This window comes from Astyanax mexicanus, chromosome 9 (assembly GCF_023375975.1).
Source record: "Astyanax mexicanus isolate ESR-SI-001 chromosome 9, AstMex3_surface, whole genome shotgun sequence".
Lineage (NCBI taxonomy): Eukaryota > Metazoa > Chordata > Actinopteri > Characiformes > Acestrorhamphidae > Astyanax > Astyanax mexicanus.
The window spans coordinates 8,503,094-8,518,762 of record NC_064416.1 but is presented as its reverse complement, the minus strand read 5'-3'; the positions used below and the strand labels follow the sequence as shown (position 1 = coordinate 8,518,762).

Here is a 15,669-nt window from a genome sequence, read left to right as displayed (position 1 = left end):
GTGTGTGTGTGGAGAGTCTCTGTGTCAGTGATGGTCTCAGTCACTCATAAATATTTGAATACAGAGCTGATAATGTGGCCTGCAGTGACTGAGGACTGAGGGCTGGGTCAGTGCTCTGAGTACAGCCTGCCTGTGTCTCCTATTCACTCTCAGCTTTACTCTACCTTTACTTTACTGTACTTTATTAACTAAGAGTAAATAACAGCATAGCTGAACTGAGACTGAGGCCCGCATTCCTCCTCTTGGAAAGGTTGAGTCAGACTGACGGGATTAGAGCTGAAGGCCCAGTGTGTTTAACTGAGCTCAGCCTGCTAACACTTCTGATTCACTGTCCTTTAGAGGTCTGCATAATAATATATAATATAATAATAATTGTATTGCACGCAATAATAACACCAAAAATGTTTTAGATAATTGACAAAATGGTGATATTATTTATTGGGTCGTAGAACTTCTCATTCTTATTTTTCATTAAATATCTACTAGATGTGCTCCGAGTGATCCAGAGGTCTAAAGCGCTGCCACTATGATCGTGAGATCACTGGGTCAAATGCCTGTCAAGCAGCTTGTCATCAGCTGCTGGAGCCCTGAGAGAGCACAATGGTGCTTGCTCTCTCTGGGTGAGTAGATGGCGCTCTTTCCCCTTATCACTCCTAGGGTGATGTTGGTCAGCATAAGGCATCTGTGAGCTGATGTATCCGAACCGAGTCGCTGCGCTTTCCTCCGAGTGCGCTGTGATGCTACTCAGCAATGCTGCATCAGCAGCAGTTCAAAAAGAGGTGGTGGCTGACTTCACATGTATCAGAGGAGAGGCATGTGCTAGTCCTCCTGGTGTGTTGGGGCATCACTAGTGAGGGGGGAGTCCTAATGAGTGAATTGGCCTTGTAAATTGGGGAGAATATGGGATAAAAATATGAAAGAAAAAAAAATAGTATAATTTTTTTACTTCACTCCTGGATATATGGATTACTTTATTCGTATGCATGTTGGATCATTACCTTCTGTCACAATCTGGTGCAAATCTCAATTGGGGGTTGCCACATCATATCGTATGCTACTATATCTCATGTTCTCGCCAAGAATAATGTTGACGCAAAAATACCCTAAAATTTTGTGATACTATAATAGGGTCACATCGCTAACCACTACTGTCCTTTTGTTTTTCTGTCACAATTTTTGTTATACACCAGTTTACATTTTTTTTCTTTCTTCTATTGAGTACTGTTGAGTGTGAAAGCTTGGAGATCATTCATTGTAGTAGGCCTGTCTCAATAATTAGATAATTCTTGACAATACATGGACATGACTACAGTGTTGTTGTTACTTTTGTTACTCAAGGTTAAAATGTATTTCTAAAACCAGCATTTAAAAAAATATACTGCAAGCGTTTGACAGGCATGATGAATCCTCCAAAATTAAGTTAATTTCTCTTTTATATCATTAACAGTATCATAGTAATTCTAATGATTTATGTTGTTTTCTGTTGTTTCACAGGCCTGAGATTTAACCATGCTGAAGTGGTTTTCCACTGATGAGGCTGGCTCAGCCCAGGGGGTGAGTTTCTACATCACTCTTCACTTCCACCTGTACTCATACTCACTTCTTCATATCTATCCCATCTACACTCATCTATACCATCAAAATTCATCCCGATTTATACGCATTCATACTAATATACCCATACGTAAACATCCATACCATCAATACTGATTAATATTAATATTCATACCCATCCCTATAATCATCCTTATTAATGCCCATCCATACTATAAATATTCATAAAGATTCACACCCATCTATTCTGATACCCAGGGGGATTCTCTGATTAGTTGGTTAGGGGTGCTGGGCACCCAACAAACTCAGCTACACTGTGTTCCCCTTAAAAAATAACTATGGGCTTTAAATAAAATTGATGAGATCTTAGAAAAAATGATAATTGGATGCATCCTTTTAAATATATAATATTTTTGTCAAAAACGCCTCCCACATCTTCATATTGTCCATTATCTGTTCTAATTCAAATAGCTTAAAGTAGAAAGCTACTAAAAATGTAGTATGGATTCTTCTTTAAATCCTTTTCTTTCACTTGAACCTGCTCCTAAAATCCATTCCTGAATAGCTGGCCACACACACACACACTTGCACGTAACATTAATTATCTGATACACACACAGACAGTCCAAGTCTAGAACCTTGACTTTAATATAAACATAAACCGACCAATGACACAACAGCTAGCCTAGTCTAGTCTAAATGCTGGACAATTGCTGCAGCCTGCAACATTAGCTTACTAAATAAAAAAAACAGTATCAGACAATGACAGCATAAAGAGTACTATTTAATTTTTTAGTGTGAGGCTGCTGTAATGGCTGTGCTCAGGCGTTTGCAGGCCTGGCTGGTGGAGCTGAGCTGTGCTCACTGGGCCGTGGTTTGAGGCGAGCTGATGAGACAGAGGGCTTTGAGGCAGTGTGGAGGGATTATTCAGGGAGAGAGCTGATGTGACTGCTGTGATCGTGTTAGTCTGACCCACTGTGGACTGACCGCTTCCTCTCCTGCTCTTAAACACTGCTGTGTGTTTTCACTCCAGCACTGATCTACAGCAGCTCACATCATATAGCAGCTGGGAATTAGAGCCGCTGCTGATGCTGAGCAGGCTGCTTGTATTCTTTATCATGTTACTAATGTGTTTAGCTCTGTACCATAGAGTTATAGATCACAGAATATATATTATAGATGATATGAATGAGAAGAACAGCCACTGGTTTGAATATAAATAGAGAAAAGAGTTTTCGTAATGCTCAGCGTGGCGTCTGTTTACGGATGAAGTCCTGACCAACAACAACAAAAAAAGATTTTGCAGATCGTTATCTTTATAACTTTCGTCTTTCTAGTGCTGTTCCAGTGTGTTGGGCTTTGTTTTGGAAATAGGTGACAGTCGGAGGTCCTATATTGGTTAGCCACATTAGCCTTAGCATCTTATTGCTTAAGAATGAATCTTGCTCTGTAGGGAGTGCTTGTTGATCATGTTTAGGAAAAAAAACAAATTATTTAGCTTTTGCATTGTTAATGGTTGCTTAATCATTTTCCACTATACAATAATACCATGAAAATTGGAGTTTGTATTATTGACATTAACCCCTTACTTTTTAAATACTGGTGAATAAATTATTAAAAATCTGAAATGTGTGAAAGAGACTACAAGCTAGGGCTTTGTGGAATGAAAAGAAATGAAAGAGGAAAAAATGAGACAGACAGAAAGGGACAGACAGAGTGAGAGAGACAGACAGAGTGAGAGAGACAGACAGAGTGAGAGAGACAGACAGAGTGAGAGAGACAGACAGAGTGAGAGAGACAGACAGAGTGAGAGAGACAGACAGAGTGAGAGAGACAGACAGAAAGGCAGGGAGATAGAAAGACCTAAACATCACAGTGCTGTTTGACTGCTCACCTCAACAGTCTATGATTAGGAGAATTAGCTGTGTTCCAAAGCTGATGCTTTTATTAAGCTACGTCACAGAAGGCTGTTCATAGAGTGACTCTTCATGTTAGGTTATCGTACACTATAATGAAAAAAATAGTTTGACCTTATTTAAAAATTATATTGTGATAATAGTGGTATTCTTGAAAGCAGTTTATTTTATATTTGTTTTGAAATTTACTGAATTTACTTTTATTTATTTGTTTGCAGTTTGTTTTAAAAGTATATTCTTGTAATTATTAACAAGTTTAATAACATGTTAATAGTTTTGTCATATTGCAAGGATTATTGTTATTTTAAAAATACCCTGAAATGTCATGATGATATGTTGGTGCCTCCCAGCCCTTTTACACCTCTCTGAGCATCTACAAGACAAATGGGGAAAACATTTGAAAATTGGTGGACAATGTTTGAATACAAGAATTTGTTTTAGTTTATGATGTTATGTTGAGTTGATTGGCAAACGTGTTTATTTTATTTCAGCTGGACAAAAAACAGCTTGGGGGTCTGTTTGTGATGATGTTGTGATGTGCCAAATTTCATTTTGCGCTTTTTTATGATTATATGTAAGAAATCCAAATCATAGGACAAGTTTAAATTAAGACATTCCACCCACCACTAATGATATACTAATGGTATACACCTGGCAGATAGAAGGATTTGTGAGGGACCTGTAGACACAGTCCTGTTTTGTTTTGTTTTGTTTCAGCAGCTTCTCTCTCTCAGCTGCTCAGAGTCTCACGCTGTGTTTGTGTCCTCGTCTCTGGTGATCAGGTGGGCATTCAGCTGTTAGTAGTGAATCCGGATCAGATACAGGCTCGGTATTGTTCAGTGTGATTGAAATGATGGAGATGCTGAAGCTTCAGATTAGACTGTAACACGAGCAGCAGCGTTCTGTGTCCTGTGGTTTTTAAAAGCTATTACATGTGACGCTCCCGTTTCTCCTTTACTCATTTACACAGTTCCCTGGGGTCCTACTGTAATGTTGGTGATGTTCTTCAGTCAGAATGCTAAACAAAGTTAAGGAACAGCCCCTTTTTACCCTGTCTAAACAGAACTGTTCAGAATGGCCGGGTTGTTAACATGTTTCTTTGAGTGATATAAAACTGAAAATATTAATACTTAGTAATAATAGGAACTAGAAAATTGTGTGTTCTAAATGGTTGCATATATGCTGGTTGCTATGGAATCCCAGGGGATTTTTATGATGTTACTGTAGCTGGTGGCTGAGATATCCCAGGTGGTTACTGTGGTGCTGCAAAATTGTTGCTAGGCGGTTGTTCTTGCATCCTAAGTGTTTCCACGATCTTGCTAGAGCTGATTGCTTTGATGCCTCAGGTTGTTAATATGGTCTTGCACAGTAGTTGTTCCTTGGTTGCTAGTTGCTACGATATCCCAGGGGGTTTCTAAGGTGTTGCTATAGTTGCTATCTGTCTCTATAGTTTCTCTATGGCTTTGTGTACATGAGGTCTAAGCGTGATGTCAACGCATGAGCTTGTAAACATTGATCATTGATTTGTGAATAGGTTTACTCAATGAGTCGACTCTACACTCAACTCAAAGCGTCTGAACACCACACAGATCACATGATCATTCACAAATATCAGGTTTTTTGTGGAGTTTAAATGTGTCTCACCTTTAAATGCCTTATTTTATGGCTATCGCATATCTTATATCTGTATATATATTTACATATATATCTCTATGTAAGCTTGTTTCTGCTTGCACTCAAACACCAACATAAACCATTTCTTTGTCATCTGTAGTTTGACATTCAGTAGGGGGAAATATAGATTCTAATTAATTAATTTATTTATTTATTTTTAGGCCATATCGCCAAGCTCTAGTTGCTAGGGTGTTGTTAGATAATTGCTACGCAGTTGCTATAGTATCCCAGATGAATGATATGGTCTCAGGTAATTGTCAAGTGTGTGCTGTGGTACCCCCTGTGGTTGATTGGGTATTACAAATGTATTTATATTTTGGTGACATAAGAATTATGCACAGATATCTTGCAACCCTTTTTATTTTTTTTTAAATATTCCACAAAATGCGTTTAATAATCAAAATATAGTGTACAATCCTGAATTCCACGATCAGAACAAACAGTCGAGAATAGAGAAAACGAAATAAAAAAAATCATAATTACTATGTAATAATCTCTCTCTCTCTCGCTACCTCTCTTTCTCTTTCTCGTTCTTTCTCTCAGGCCCCTGGCTCCCCCCAGGCTGATGCTGGCAGCCCCCCACTCTCCGAGGTGACGGAGCGGTTGGCTCAGATGGAGCAGCTGGTGGCGCAGCTGAAGGAGATGATCAGAGAGAAGGATGCAGCTCTTCACTCTAAAGACGAGCAGCTGAAGGTAAACCAGGAGCTGAAACTGGTCTGATCTGTGGCGGCTTCGCCTCACAACTCTCAGAAATTCACAGATCTGCTGGAATGTGTTTATAGAGATACCACAGATACCACCTTTAGAGGTCATGTTGAAGAAGAAGAGAAAGAAGTGTAGTGGGGGATGACTGAGGAACAGCAGCACGTTAGCTATTTCTTTGGTGTATTTTGTGGATTGTGGGCCAAAATAATTATGCACTGATGTACACAATGCGCTACATTTTACACTCACAAAGGCTATTACAAAATAAAGCAATACAGCAAAAATCCAGTATGTTTCAGTCCCAGAAAAATAACAGAACTCCAGCATTGTTCAGCAGATGTTTACCCTGCCTGGGGTGGATGTTTCTCTGGTCGTGAGGTTCAGCTCTCTGGAATTTAATGAAGAGCCATACGCTCCTGATTACAGCTTTAACCAGTGAGGAGCCTCTCTGAAAACAGCAATACAGTCCAGAGCAAAGTACAGAGTGTGGTGGGGGGGTGCTCCTTCACAGCCAGAGCTACAGTGTTATCTCAGACACTCAGTAGTCTGGAACTTTCTCAGCACTGTGAAAGATTAACCAGCATGTATTACACACACATACTACAACCTGTTACCTGTGCAGGTAAGGAGGAGGAGTTGGGGCTGTTGTGACTGATGTTTACATCTATAGGATTTTATGACAAATGTTTTAATGCTTTATAAAAAGTTTGTGGTTTACCGTATTTTTTGAGCTATAAGGCACACTTAAGTACAGCATTATACAGGAGCTTCAGTTCTACAGCACTGAAACTGGAGCAGTATTAGCATTAGCCACTAGTATCAGTAAGCACTAGCTCTTTCACTGTTCTGAGGTGAATATTATCGGCCTGTAGTCTGCTTCTAACCCTGGCTAGCAATGCTGGAGCAGTATTAGCATTAGCTGCTAACCGCACTAAGTGTATTGCTGTTGGGTGGAGTTTACTAACGCTAACCGTGGCTAGCACTAGCGGTTAGCCACTAATGCTGCTGCTGCTGCACATAGCCTTGGTGGATATCTTTACTCACCCAAATAAACAGTTTTCAAGAGAGAAGTATGTGTAGATTAACATCCAGAGCTTGTTTGATATTAAGAATGACAGTTTTGTTTACTTAGCTTAGCTTTACTTAACTTAGTTACACCAACACCCAGTGGTGAGACCTGCTGAATAAGAAGGAAAACATGGTGACACCCATGTTCCTTACTAGTTGCAAAAACTTCAATATTTTGAAAGAATAATCCATATATATTAAATCATATACAAATTGAGAGTCATATCAGCCACCTGGTATACTATAGCAACTGTAGAGCCCCCTGGGTGACTAATAGCAAACAGCTAGCAACCATTAAACACCCCAAAAAAACTTCCTGGAATACCACTGCAACAAACTTAATTACCATAACAATCACCTGGCAACCATTTAAGCTTAGCAAATGAGCATGGAGATCCCCTTAGCAGCCATGTACCAATAGCCTAGCAACTGCCTGGAAGTGGTATCCACTTTAGCTCTGCAACTATTCTAGTTTAATTAGTAGCCAGTAAAAATTGTGCTGTAGTTTTTTGTAGCTGTGTCTGTAAAGCAGGCTACATTTAGAACAGTAGCAGCATTTATGTTTAGTTTATGAAGCCACCACTGCACCCTTGAAGGCCCTGAAGAGCCACTAAACCCTAAACCAGTTCTGCTTAAATTTTTATAAACCTTTAAAAAAATACTTTTATTGTGGTCATTTCCAGCTCTGCAGCATCCTCTCAGGTTTAACTGTGCTATTCGTGGGTTATGTGTCCGTGTACTTTGATACAATATGCAGATCAATGAATCAGTAATACCGCCCCCCCTTGCTGACATCCAACCATCTGCATCTTTCTGCAATCAGAGGCACACTGCTGCTGCTGCTGCAGCTCAGCCAATCATCTCTCCCTCCTGTCTTGCCTCTAAACCCATACATCACCCAGTGCCTCTCCAAAAATTCCCCCTTCCGTTTTTTAACCTTTTCCAAATTTGAGCTCAGGGGTTTAGTGCCCCTTTAACCCAAAGCTAACACTGTGCTCCGGTGTGATTAGAAGGTTAGTTAAATTAATTAACACGCTGTCATGTCTCGACTCTTTCTCCAGGCTGAGAAGGATTCATGTGAGGCCAAGCTGTCTAAGATGCGGCTCCAGAACAAGGCGAAGGTCACATCACTCAACGCTCAGCTGGAGGACCTGAGGAAACAGCAGGGGGAGCCAGCGAGCAAGGGCACGCCGCCACAGTTCAGACGGGTATGAGAGCAGTCTGAATCACATCAGTTTCTAATTACAGATGCATATTTACAGTCTAATTCATTAAAACCACAAGATCAGATCAATTTATTATATTGGTTTGGTAAAGGCATTTATTCTAACCAAACTTTAGACTCAATAAACACTAATTTGCACATGATTTTCAGGGGTTTCTTAATGGGCTAACGCTTTCATACAGTTCATAACTATGACTCCATGTATACCAATTGACCCTGTAGTGATGTCTCTGTAGAGCGGCAGTGGAGAGGCGGGAGAGTCTGAGAGTGGGGCGAGTAGAGGAAAAATCCTCCGGTTGAAGAAGAAAGTGGAGGAGCTGGAGCAGCAGCTACACCACAGAGAGAAGGAGCTACAGCTGAAGGTACGGCACATTTAACAATCTGCGCAAGTATAGTGTATAAAACATAGTGTTTGTGTATTGCTGCTGTATCTACAAAAAATAAACTTTACAAGAGAATGAAAAATATATATTTTAATCTCAGTCATTTTGGAGCATTTTTATTGGTTCGTTCATCATTTTGACACAATGTAAAGAACAACTGTCAGAATTGACAAGAGATGCCTTCATGAATTGAAATACCTTTTTTTTTCTTAAAATATCTGTCAAGCATGGTGGAGGGAGTACTCTGGCAGGGACATATATGACTGCTCAGTTGAAAATTGATCACTAGAGTTATTGATGATGTACTTAATGATAGAAGTATCAGGGTGGATTTTGAAGTACCATATTTTTCGGACTGTAAGGCACAACATATTATATTTTCTGCTCTGTTTTCATGCATAAAGCACACTGGATTAGAAGGTGTATTAAGCAACACTAGTAAGGATGCCTACATCAAAGTGAGCAAGGGTGTTGCCATATTTCCCTTCTAACGGGGAAGCTGGGGGAAGCATCTAAGTAAACAAAAAAAAAAAAGTAATTCTTAAAAAAAAAAATTACTTCTTTCAAAGTCAAATAAGCACTGGATGTTAATCTACACAGGTTTCTCTCCTTAAAACCATTTATTTAGGTGAATAATGTGCTTCTGTTTATTTACAGTAAGCTTAGATTCCCAATATTTTGTCTAAGAGTGAGTTTTCAGTGAAGTTTCTCCAGCACTAAGGCTAGGTGCAGCAGCATTAGCATTAGCTGCTAGTGGAACGTAAATGCCACTCAATAGCGCTACACTGAGGAACCTTGAGTGTTCCAGTAACCCAAGGCGCTATCAGCTAGCAGTTCATCCCACGTAGCTTGTTTTAACATGACAAACACTCAGACTCCAGTCTAAAATACTCACTTCTGAACGCCGAAAGAGCTAGGTTGTGGTTAACGGCTAATGCTTATGCTGCTGCACTCAGCCTTAGTGCTGGAGAAACTTCAGTGAAAACTCACTCTTATAATGCTGTACTTCAGCAGAGTGGCTTTACTGCTCTTTAATACCTGACTGGAAGAATTTATACATAATGTGCATTGGATTATAAGGCACACTGTTGATTTTTGGTAAAATTAAAGGATTTTAAGTTCACCTTATATGATATGTAAATGTAGTTTTTGCTCAGAATTAACTGAAATAAATCCTAATGGCACATTCAGTTACCTCAACCCAACTGAGCAGCCTCTTTGCTAACCTGTGGTGTGAATTTTAGGTGCAGGAGCTAGAAGCCCAGAGAGAGCGAGGTGTGGAGATGGACAGCATGCTGGTGGAGAAAGATAAGCGTCTGGCTGAGAAGGAGGCTTATATCGTTCACCTGCAGATGGGCGTGTCTGGAGAACATCCGGCAAAAGCAGAGCAGCTTCTTCAGGACAGCAAGGTACAGATTTGTTTGCTAGTTTGGGTAAATCAGAGTCAGAAATTATGAGAATGATATAAAGTGATGATTTTCTCTGTGTCTGAGTGCAGGAGCAGGCAGTGGACGGATCACTGCAGGAGCTGCAGATGCTGGTTCAGAGCCTGACGAAGAAAGTAGGAGATGGAGAGGAGAGATACAGTCTGCTGCAGGAGCAGAACGACAGCCTGAAAGAGCTGCTGGTGTCTGAGAAGGCTCAGTTTGAGGAGAAGGAGAACATGTATAAACAGAATGTGAGTGTTGTTTCTGATCGGTTTGCTGATTTTAACATGCGGTTCATTGTTTAAGACTAGGGATGCACTGAATATTGGACTATTGTTAACTCTATTAATATGTGAAAAAAGTCTTAGAGTCTTATGGTTAAGGTTAATGTGTTTTTTATAATTACAGTGGTGTGAAAAAGGATTTGCCATTTACAGATTTTTTTTTTTGTTTTAACATTTTTGTCATACTTGCATCTTTTTTATCAACTTATACTTTATCAACCAAACTTTAATATAAAAAAATTAACCTTAGTAAATATAAAAGCACTAAACAATAATTTCATTTATTAATGAAAAAAACTATTCAAACTATATAAATTAACTGTGATTAATTTGTTTATTTTTTAGTTTTTCACTGCAGTTTAGTGAGGGAAAAAAAAACTTTTCTATATCCTGTTATCATCTGCATCTTCTTATACTTTACATTAATTAGTTTGTATTAAAAGATGTCAGTTTAGTAGTGTTTTGACAGTTCACATTTAAAATCAACTAGTTCATTTCTGTAGTTAATTTAATAAAATGTTTTGCAACTAAATTTACAGTTCTAAAAATGAACTAGTTTACATTAAATTTGTCTTTTTTTCCCTTAATAAATAGTTTTTTTTTTTTTTAATATAATATAAATATATAAATAGAATCCATTTCTTCCCGTACATCACCAGCCCAAAATCACTGCTACTCCCAAAGTAAAAATAAAATAAATATATCATATACCACACAGATTTTTATACAGAAACTTGTATTAATTTCCTCAACGCTATATTAAATATTACAGTGCTACTAAAAATCTTTAGTCCGTTTTCACACTAGCACTATTTGATCCTGTTAAAATGAACAATGGTTTGTTTGTACCCTTGGTGCAGTTCGATTGAGCAGGTGTGAAAACACTAATCACACTCTGGTGCGGATCAAAACATCTGGCCGAGACCTGCTAGTTAAAGTGATCTCAGTCCACTTGTGGTGATGTTTAATCTAAAATATTTGCCAGATAACGATAATTTACAGCTATGAACACACGCTGTGTCTGTTCCATGCTGATATATAAACCGTGCTGTGTTCATATTTCAGATCCAGACATTCAAAGACATCATTATGCAAAAAGACAACAAACTGATGGAGATTAATCAGATGCACGAGCAGGAGCTCTTTAAGTTTGCAGCGAAGTCAGACGCCAGCGCTGATCTGGAACAGGTAAAAAAAAAAACATACACTAGGGCTGCACAGTATTGGAAGAGTCTGACCAATATATAAGTTGCAGCATTGCAAAATATTGTAATTTTCACCAAATTTCACAAGATTCTGGTAGATAATATGGTAGTCACAGAAATTGGGAACAGTGCAGAAACAAACAAGAAGAACGTTATTTGGCTGATTTACATTTGCAGTGCGTTTGCAGTACGTTTGCAAAATGGCAAGATGAATGGTCCAGCAATTAATAGACCTTAATAGACAAGATCAAGATCAGACAATCATGACTAGGTGCCGAATTGGACATACTGCTCTTACCCACCGCCACCTCCTGGTTGGTGAACAGACTCCAGCCTGCCAGTTCTGTGATACTCCTCAAACTATTAAACACATCTTAGTAGACTGCCCTGCACTTTTAACTACTAGAAATAAATTTTATAGGGTTAAAAATGTGAAAGAACTGTTTGAAAAAATTCCACCAGCTAAAATACTTAATTTTCTGGAAGTCCTTCATTTGAAGTCAGTGATTCAAGTCTCTGATGCTCAAGTTATGAACACTGTTGATGCCATAAAATAGCCAAAATGTTGCTGATATGGCACAAAACCCAAACAAACAAACAAACAAACAAACAAACAGTACATTTGCAGTATGTTTGCAGTACATTTGCGGTAAGCTAACTGTGAAGCACTGGGCAGCTCTTTCAGTGCCTGGCTGCTACTGTTCCCACAGTGTGTGAAGGAGAGATAAAACATGTCCTTCCTGCTGCTGTCAAAATGTATAACACGTGCTGCTCTCAGAAGACCGTTGGTCACCATTTACTAGGGGTGTCACGATTCTCTAAATCCTCGATTCGATTTCATTTTCGATTTGAGGGTCACGATTCGATTCGATTCTCAATTTTCTTGTTTTTTTTTCTTGTTATTATTTTATGCCTCATAAAATTTAAATAATATATTTATTACTATTATTATTATTATTATTATTATTATTATTATAAATATTATTATTATTTATTAAGATATATATGGTAATGCCATCTAGTGACTTTTTTTGGTAGCAACAGTGTGCACTATTAAAACAAGCAGTTTATCAGAGCTGTGTGTGGATGGCTGGTGAAACTGCTCATTACATGAAGCTGCAGTTCTTCATCCAACCACTAGCAGCAGCAGCACCCCGCTCTCTTCACTCAGTCACTACTTCAGTACAGCCCAGCCACGGGCTACAGAGCTCAGCCAGTCCGTTTTTACTGTTTCTGTAAACAAATAAAGGTTTTAACCCCACTAACCGGATAATACAGCTCACTACAGTTCATCTTTCAGCCCAAGCAGCTAACAGCAGCAGGTTAGAACAGCCGACACGGAGGCACTGCTCGGATTACATTATAAACAGGTCAGTTAGCGCGCTGCTAACCTCAGGATGTTTATAACTACGGAGTTTAGTGGACACACCACGGCCGCCAGGTAAGTCTTTTAAAGGCTACTGAAGACTATTAAAGGCTATTAGAGTGTAACCCCTGGCTCCCAGGGGTTACAAGAGGTTATTGAAAGCATTATTGGGGGGCTGGTTAGATAAGTGATGTGGGTATTGTCTTATAAATATTTACACATAACTTATATCTCTCCTGAAAAGCTTTTATTTTAGTCAGAAACACGCTTGTGTTTACTTTATCTGAGAGAAAGATGTTTTTTTAATTCAATGGAAAGCAACAGGTGTAGTCAATTATAAGTTTAAGATTTTTAATCCACCTCACTGTGATCTATAGTCAGTGTTCTCAAGTCACACTGACACACGCATTTCAGCGAGTTCACACGCTCTCACCTGCGCGCACCCACCCCTCCGTTAGATACAGATACAAAACCTGCGCGCCCAACCCCCGCCCCCCCTCCCCCGTTGGACAGATAAAAACAGTGATCACACTCCCGCCGACTGCGCTCATGCAGTGGCTATCTCTATTTAAATGAATAGGATGCGCTGTGTTGGTGCCGCGCCATTTGCGTAGCGCGCTGCGCTATTTGCGTAGCGCGCGCGGGAGGGATCGTCGATCCTCTTTTTGACTTCGATACTCGAGATCGTGACCTCATTTCGATTCGATTTCGATAAAATATCGAGATCGTGACACCCCTACCATTTACATTATTTTTCTGTACAATAAAACTGTTTACTTATTTACTTATTACATATGTCTACATGTGTGAGCTTGTTGTATTGTACATTTAGTGTTTCTCATTATTTTATTACTTATCTTATTTTACTGTTCTACTGTACCGCAACTTAGGTAAGGAGAGTAAATTTAGTTTTCTGTATATTCTGTACATATACAGTATCAACAATAAAACTATTTGACTTGACTTGATCTCTAGAGCTCTATTATACACAATAGATACATTCACCCTGTTAAATATTATAACTTTACCACAAATATGTACAATATCACCACTTATTTAATATTTATCTGGTATTTATTTACCGTCTGCCTATATGCAATAACGCTGGTCACTGCTTACTGTACAATATATATGTACTATGTTCTCTTATTTTTTGTATATATAGATTTTGATCTTATATTCCTGACACCGCTGTGGTATTATGTTTCTTGGTAAAGTAATTAAATTTCTAATAGTTTATAATGCTGGCTGATTTATCTCTGTTTTTGTCTCTCAGCTCCTGAAGGCTCTTAAGCAGAAGCTGCATGAGAAGGAGGAGGTTCTGCTGGGAAAAGCTCAGGTGATCGATGTACTGCAGGGAGAGGTGGACAGCAGAGACCAGCAGATAAAGGTGATGAATGAGTCTCTGTCCTCTAATCTAATCGCTGCTTTTCAGTGAAAAATATGGAACCCCATTTTTGTTTGATTTTAGTTTTATCTTTTATTTTATCCCTTTAACTGTTTTTTACACACATGTAAAAAAATCTGCATAAATGGAGCTATAAAAATGCTCTGGAAGGTTTGTAATAAACTTTAATTTAAAATAATTTAATTTAAAGTTAAGAATATATTTGCCTTCGCTTGTAAAGTCACAATTTTTAGGATGCTTGATTTTCAGTGACCAAATACAAAAGATTTTTACATATTTTTTTTTTCATGTATTGAAATGATGGTAAAACAATGTTACTGGCCCCTTGTGGTTAATTTTGATCATTGTTCATTATTTGTATATTTTTTTATACATAAAAATGGATTTTTTTTGTCTATAACCATCCTATTCCTTTTTCTGCTTATTTCTGTAGAGCTTAGGGCCCCATAACTCCTGTATTTTTCTTTTCCAAATTACATTTTTTCCCCACTCATTTTGTTTAGTTTTTTTTCTTAACCTAGAAGTAATTTTTTGTTGTTAAATCAGAATTTAGCCTCAGTTCTCTGCATGAAGGAAATTACTGTGCTAACAGCTCTCTGTTTCTGCTGTGTATCTGTGTAGGAGCTGGCGGAGCGAATGCGGCTCCTGCAGAGCGAGAAGGAGAACCTGCACTCTAAGATGGAGGCGGAGAGGCACATCATGCGCACTCAGGTTCGAGACCTGATGGAGAAACACCAGGCGGAGCTGAGGAGGACGGTGGAGAAACACGAGAGCGAGATGTCGGAGAAGGAGCAGGTCCTGCGGGCTCAGCTGGAGGTCATGAGTAAATCCTCCACTCAGCCTGCAGCACCTGGAGGCTCACCTGAAGAACCACCTGCTGACCAATCACTGACCCAGAGACTGACTGAGCTGGAGGGTATTCTGTGTTCTTTTTTATTACAGAGATGTTTTTAGCGACAAGTGGGTTTATTTTATACCATTTTGGAGTATTTATATTGGTCTGTTCATTAGGAAAGTTTTATACATTGTAAAGAACTGCCAGAACACATTTGCTTTTGTAGCCTCTGCAAATCCACATTAAACTTCAATCAAAATATTCTGATCATTTTGAACACAAACCAAACAGTTCAGTTTTCAGTACTTTTATGGGGCCCTTCTGCTCAAAAGTACAAAAAAAATATTGCAAACAAAAAATAGATGATGGATTGTATATAAAAAGACAAAAATATAAAATCTGAAGAATTTTGTTTAAAAAGACAAAATTTTGTATAGAAAGACAAAAATATATAAAAGTTTTGCTTAAAACAATAAATTACAATCTGATGGATTTTATATAGAAATGCAAACATTTAAAATCTGAAAGATTTTGTATAGAAAGACAAAAATGTAAAATCTGATATATTTTATATAGAAAGACAAAAATGTAAAATCTGATTGATTTGATATAGAAAGAC

The 15,669-nt window shown here is 38.5% G+C and overlaps 1 protein-coding gene across 4 annotated transcripts in view; it reads left to right on the top strand.

Annotated features, from left to right (window-relative positions):
• si:ch211-220f16.2 (golgin subfamily B member 1) overlaps positions 1–15,669 on the top strand; it is a 66,353-nt gene that overhangs the window by 2,134 nt on the left and 48,550 nt on the right. For all 4 annotated transcript variants that reach the window (XM_049483741.1, XM_049483742.1, XM_049483740.1 and 1 more), the window contains exons 2-10: positions 1,495–1,554; positions 5,688–5,837; positions 7,979–8,125; positions 8,379–8,504; positions 9,770–9,934; positions 10,024–10,203; positions 11,302–11,424; positions 14,084–14,197; positions 14,837–15,131. In XM_049483741.1, coding sequence (XP_049339698.1) covers positions 1,510–1,554; positions 5,688–5,837; positions 7,979–8,125; positions 8,379–8,504; positions 9,770–9,934; positions 10,024–10,203; positions 11,302–11,424; positions 14,084–14,197; positions 14,837–15,131 — 1,345 coding nt within the window. In that variant the 5' untranslated portion in view covers positions 1,495–1,509. The remainder of the gene's footprint in view (positions 1–1,494; positions 1,555–5,687; positions 5,838–7,978; positions 8,126–8,378; positions 8,505–9,769; positions 9,935–10,023; positions 10,204–11,301; positions 11,425–14,083; positions 14,198–14,836; positions 15,132–15,669) is intronic.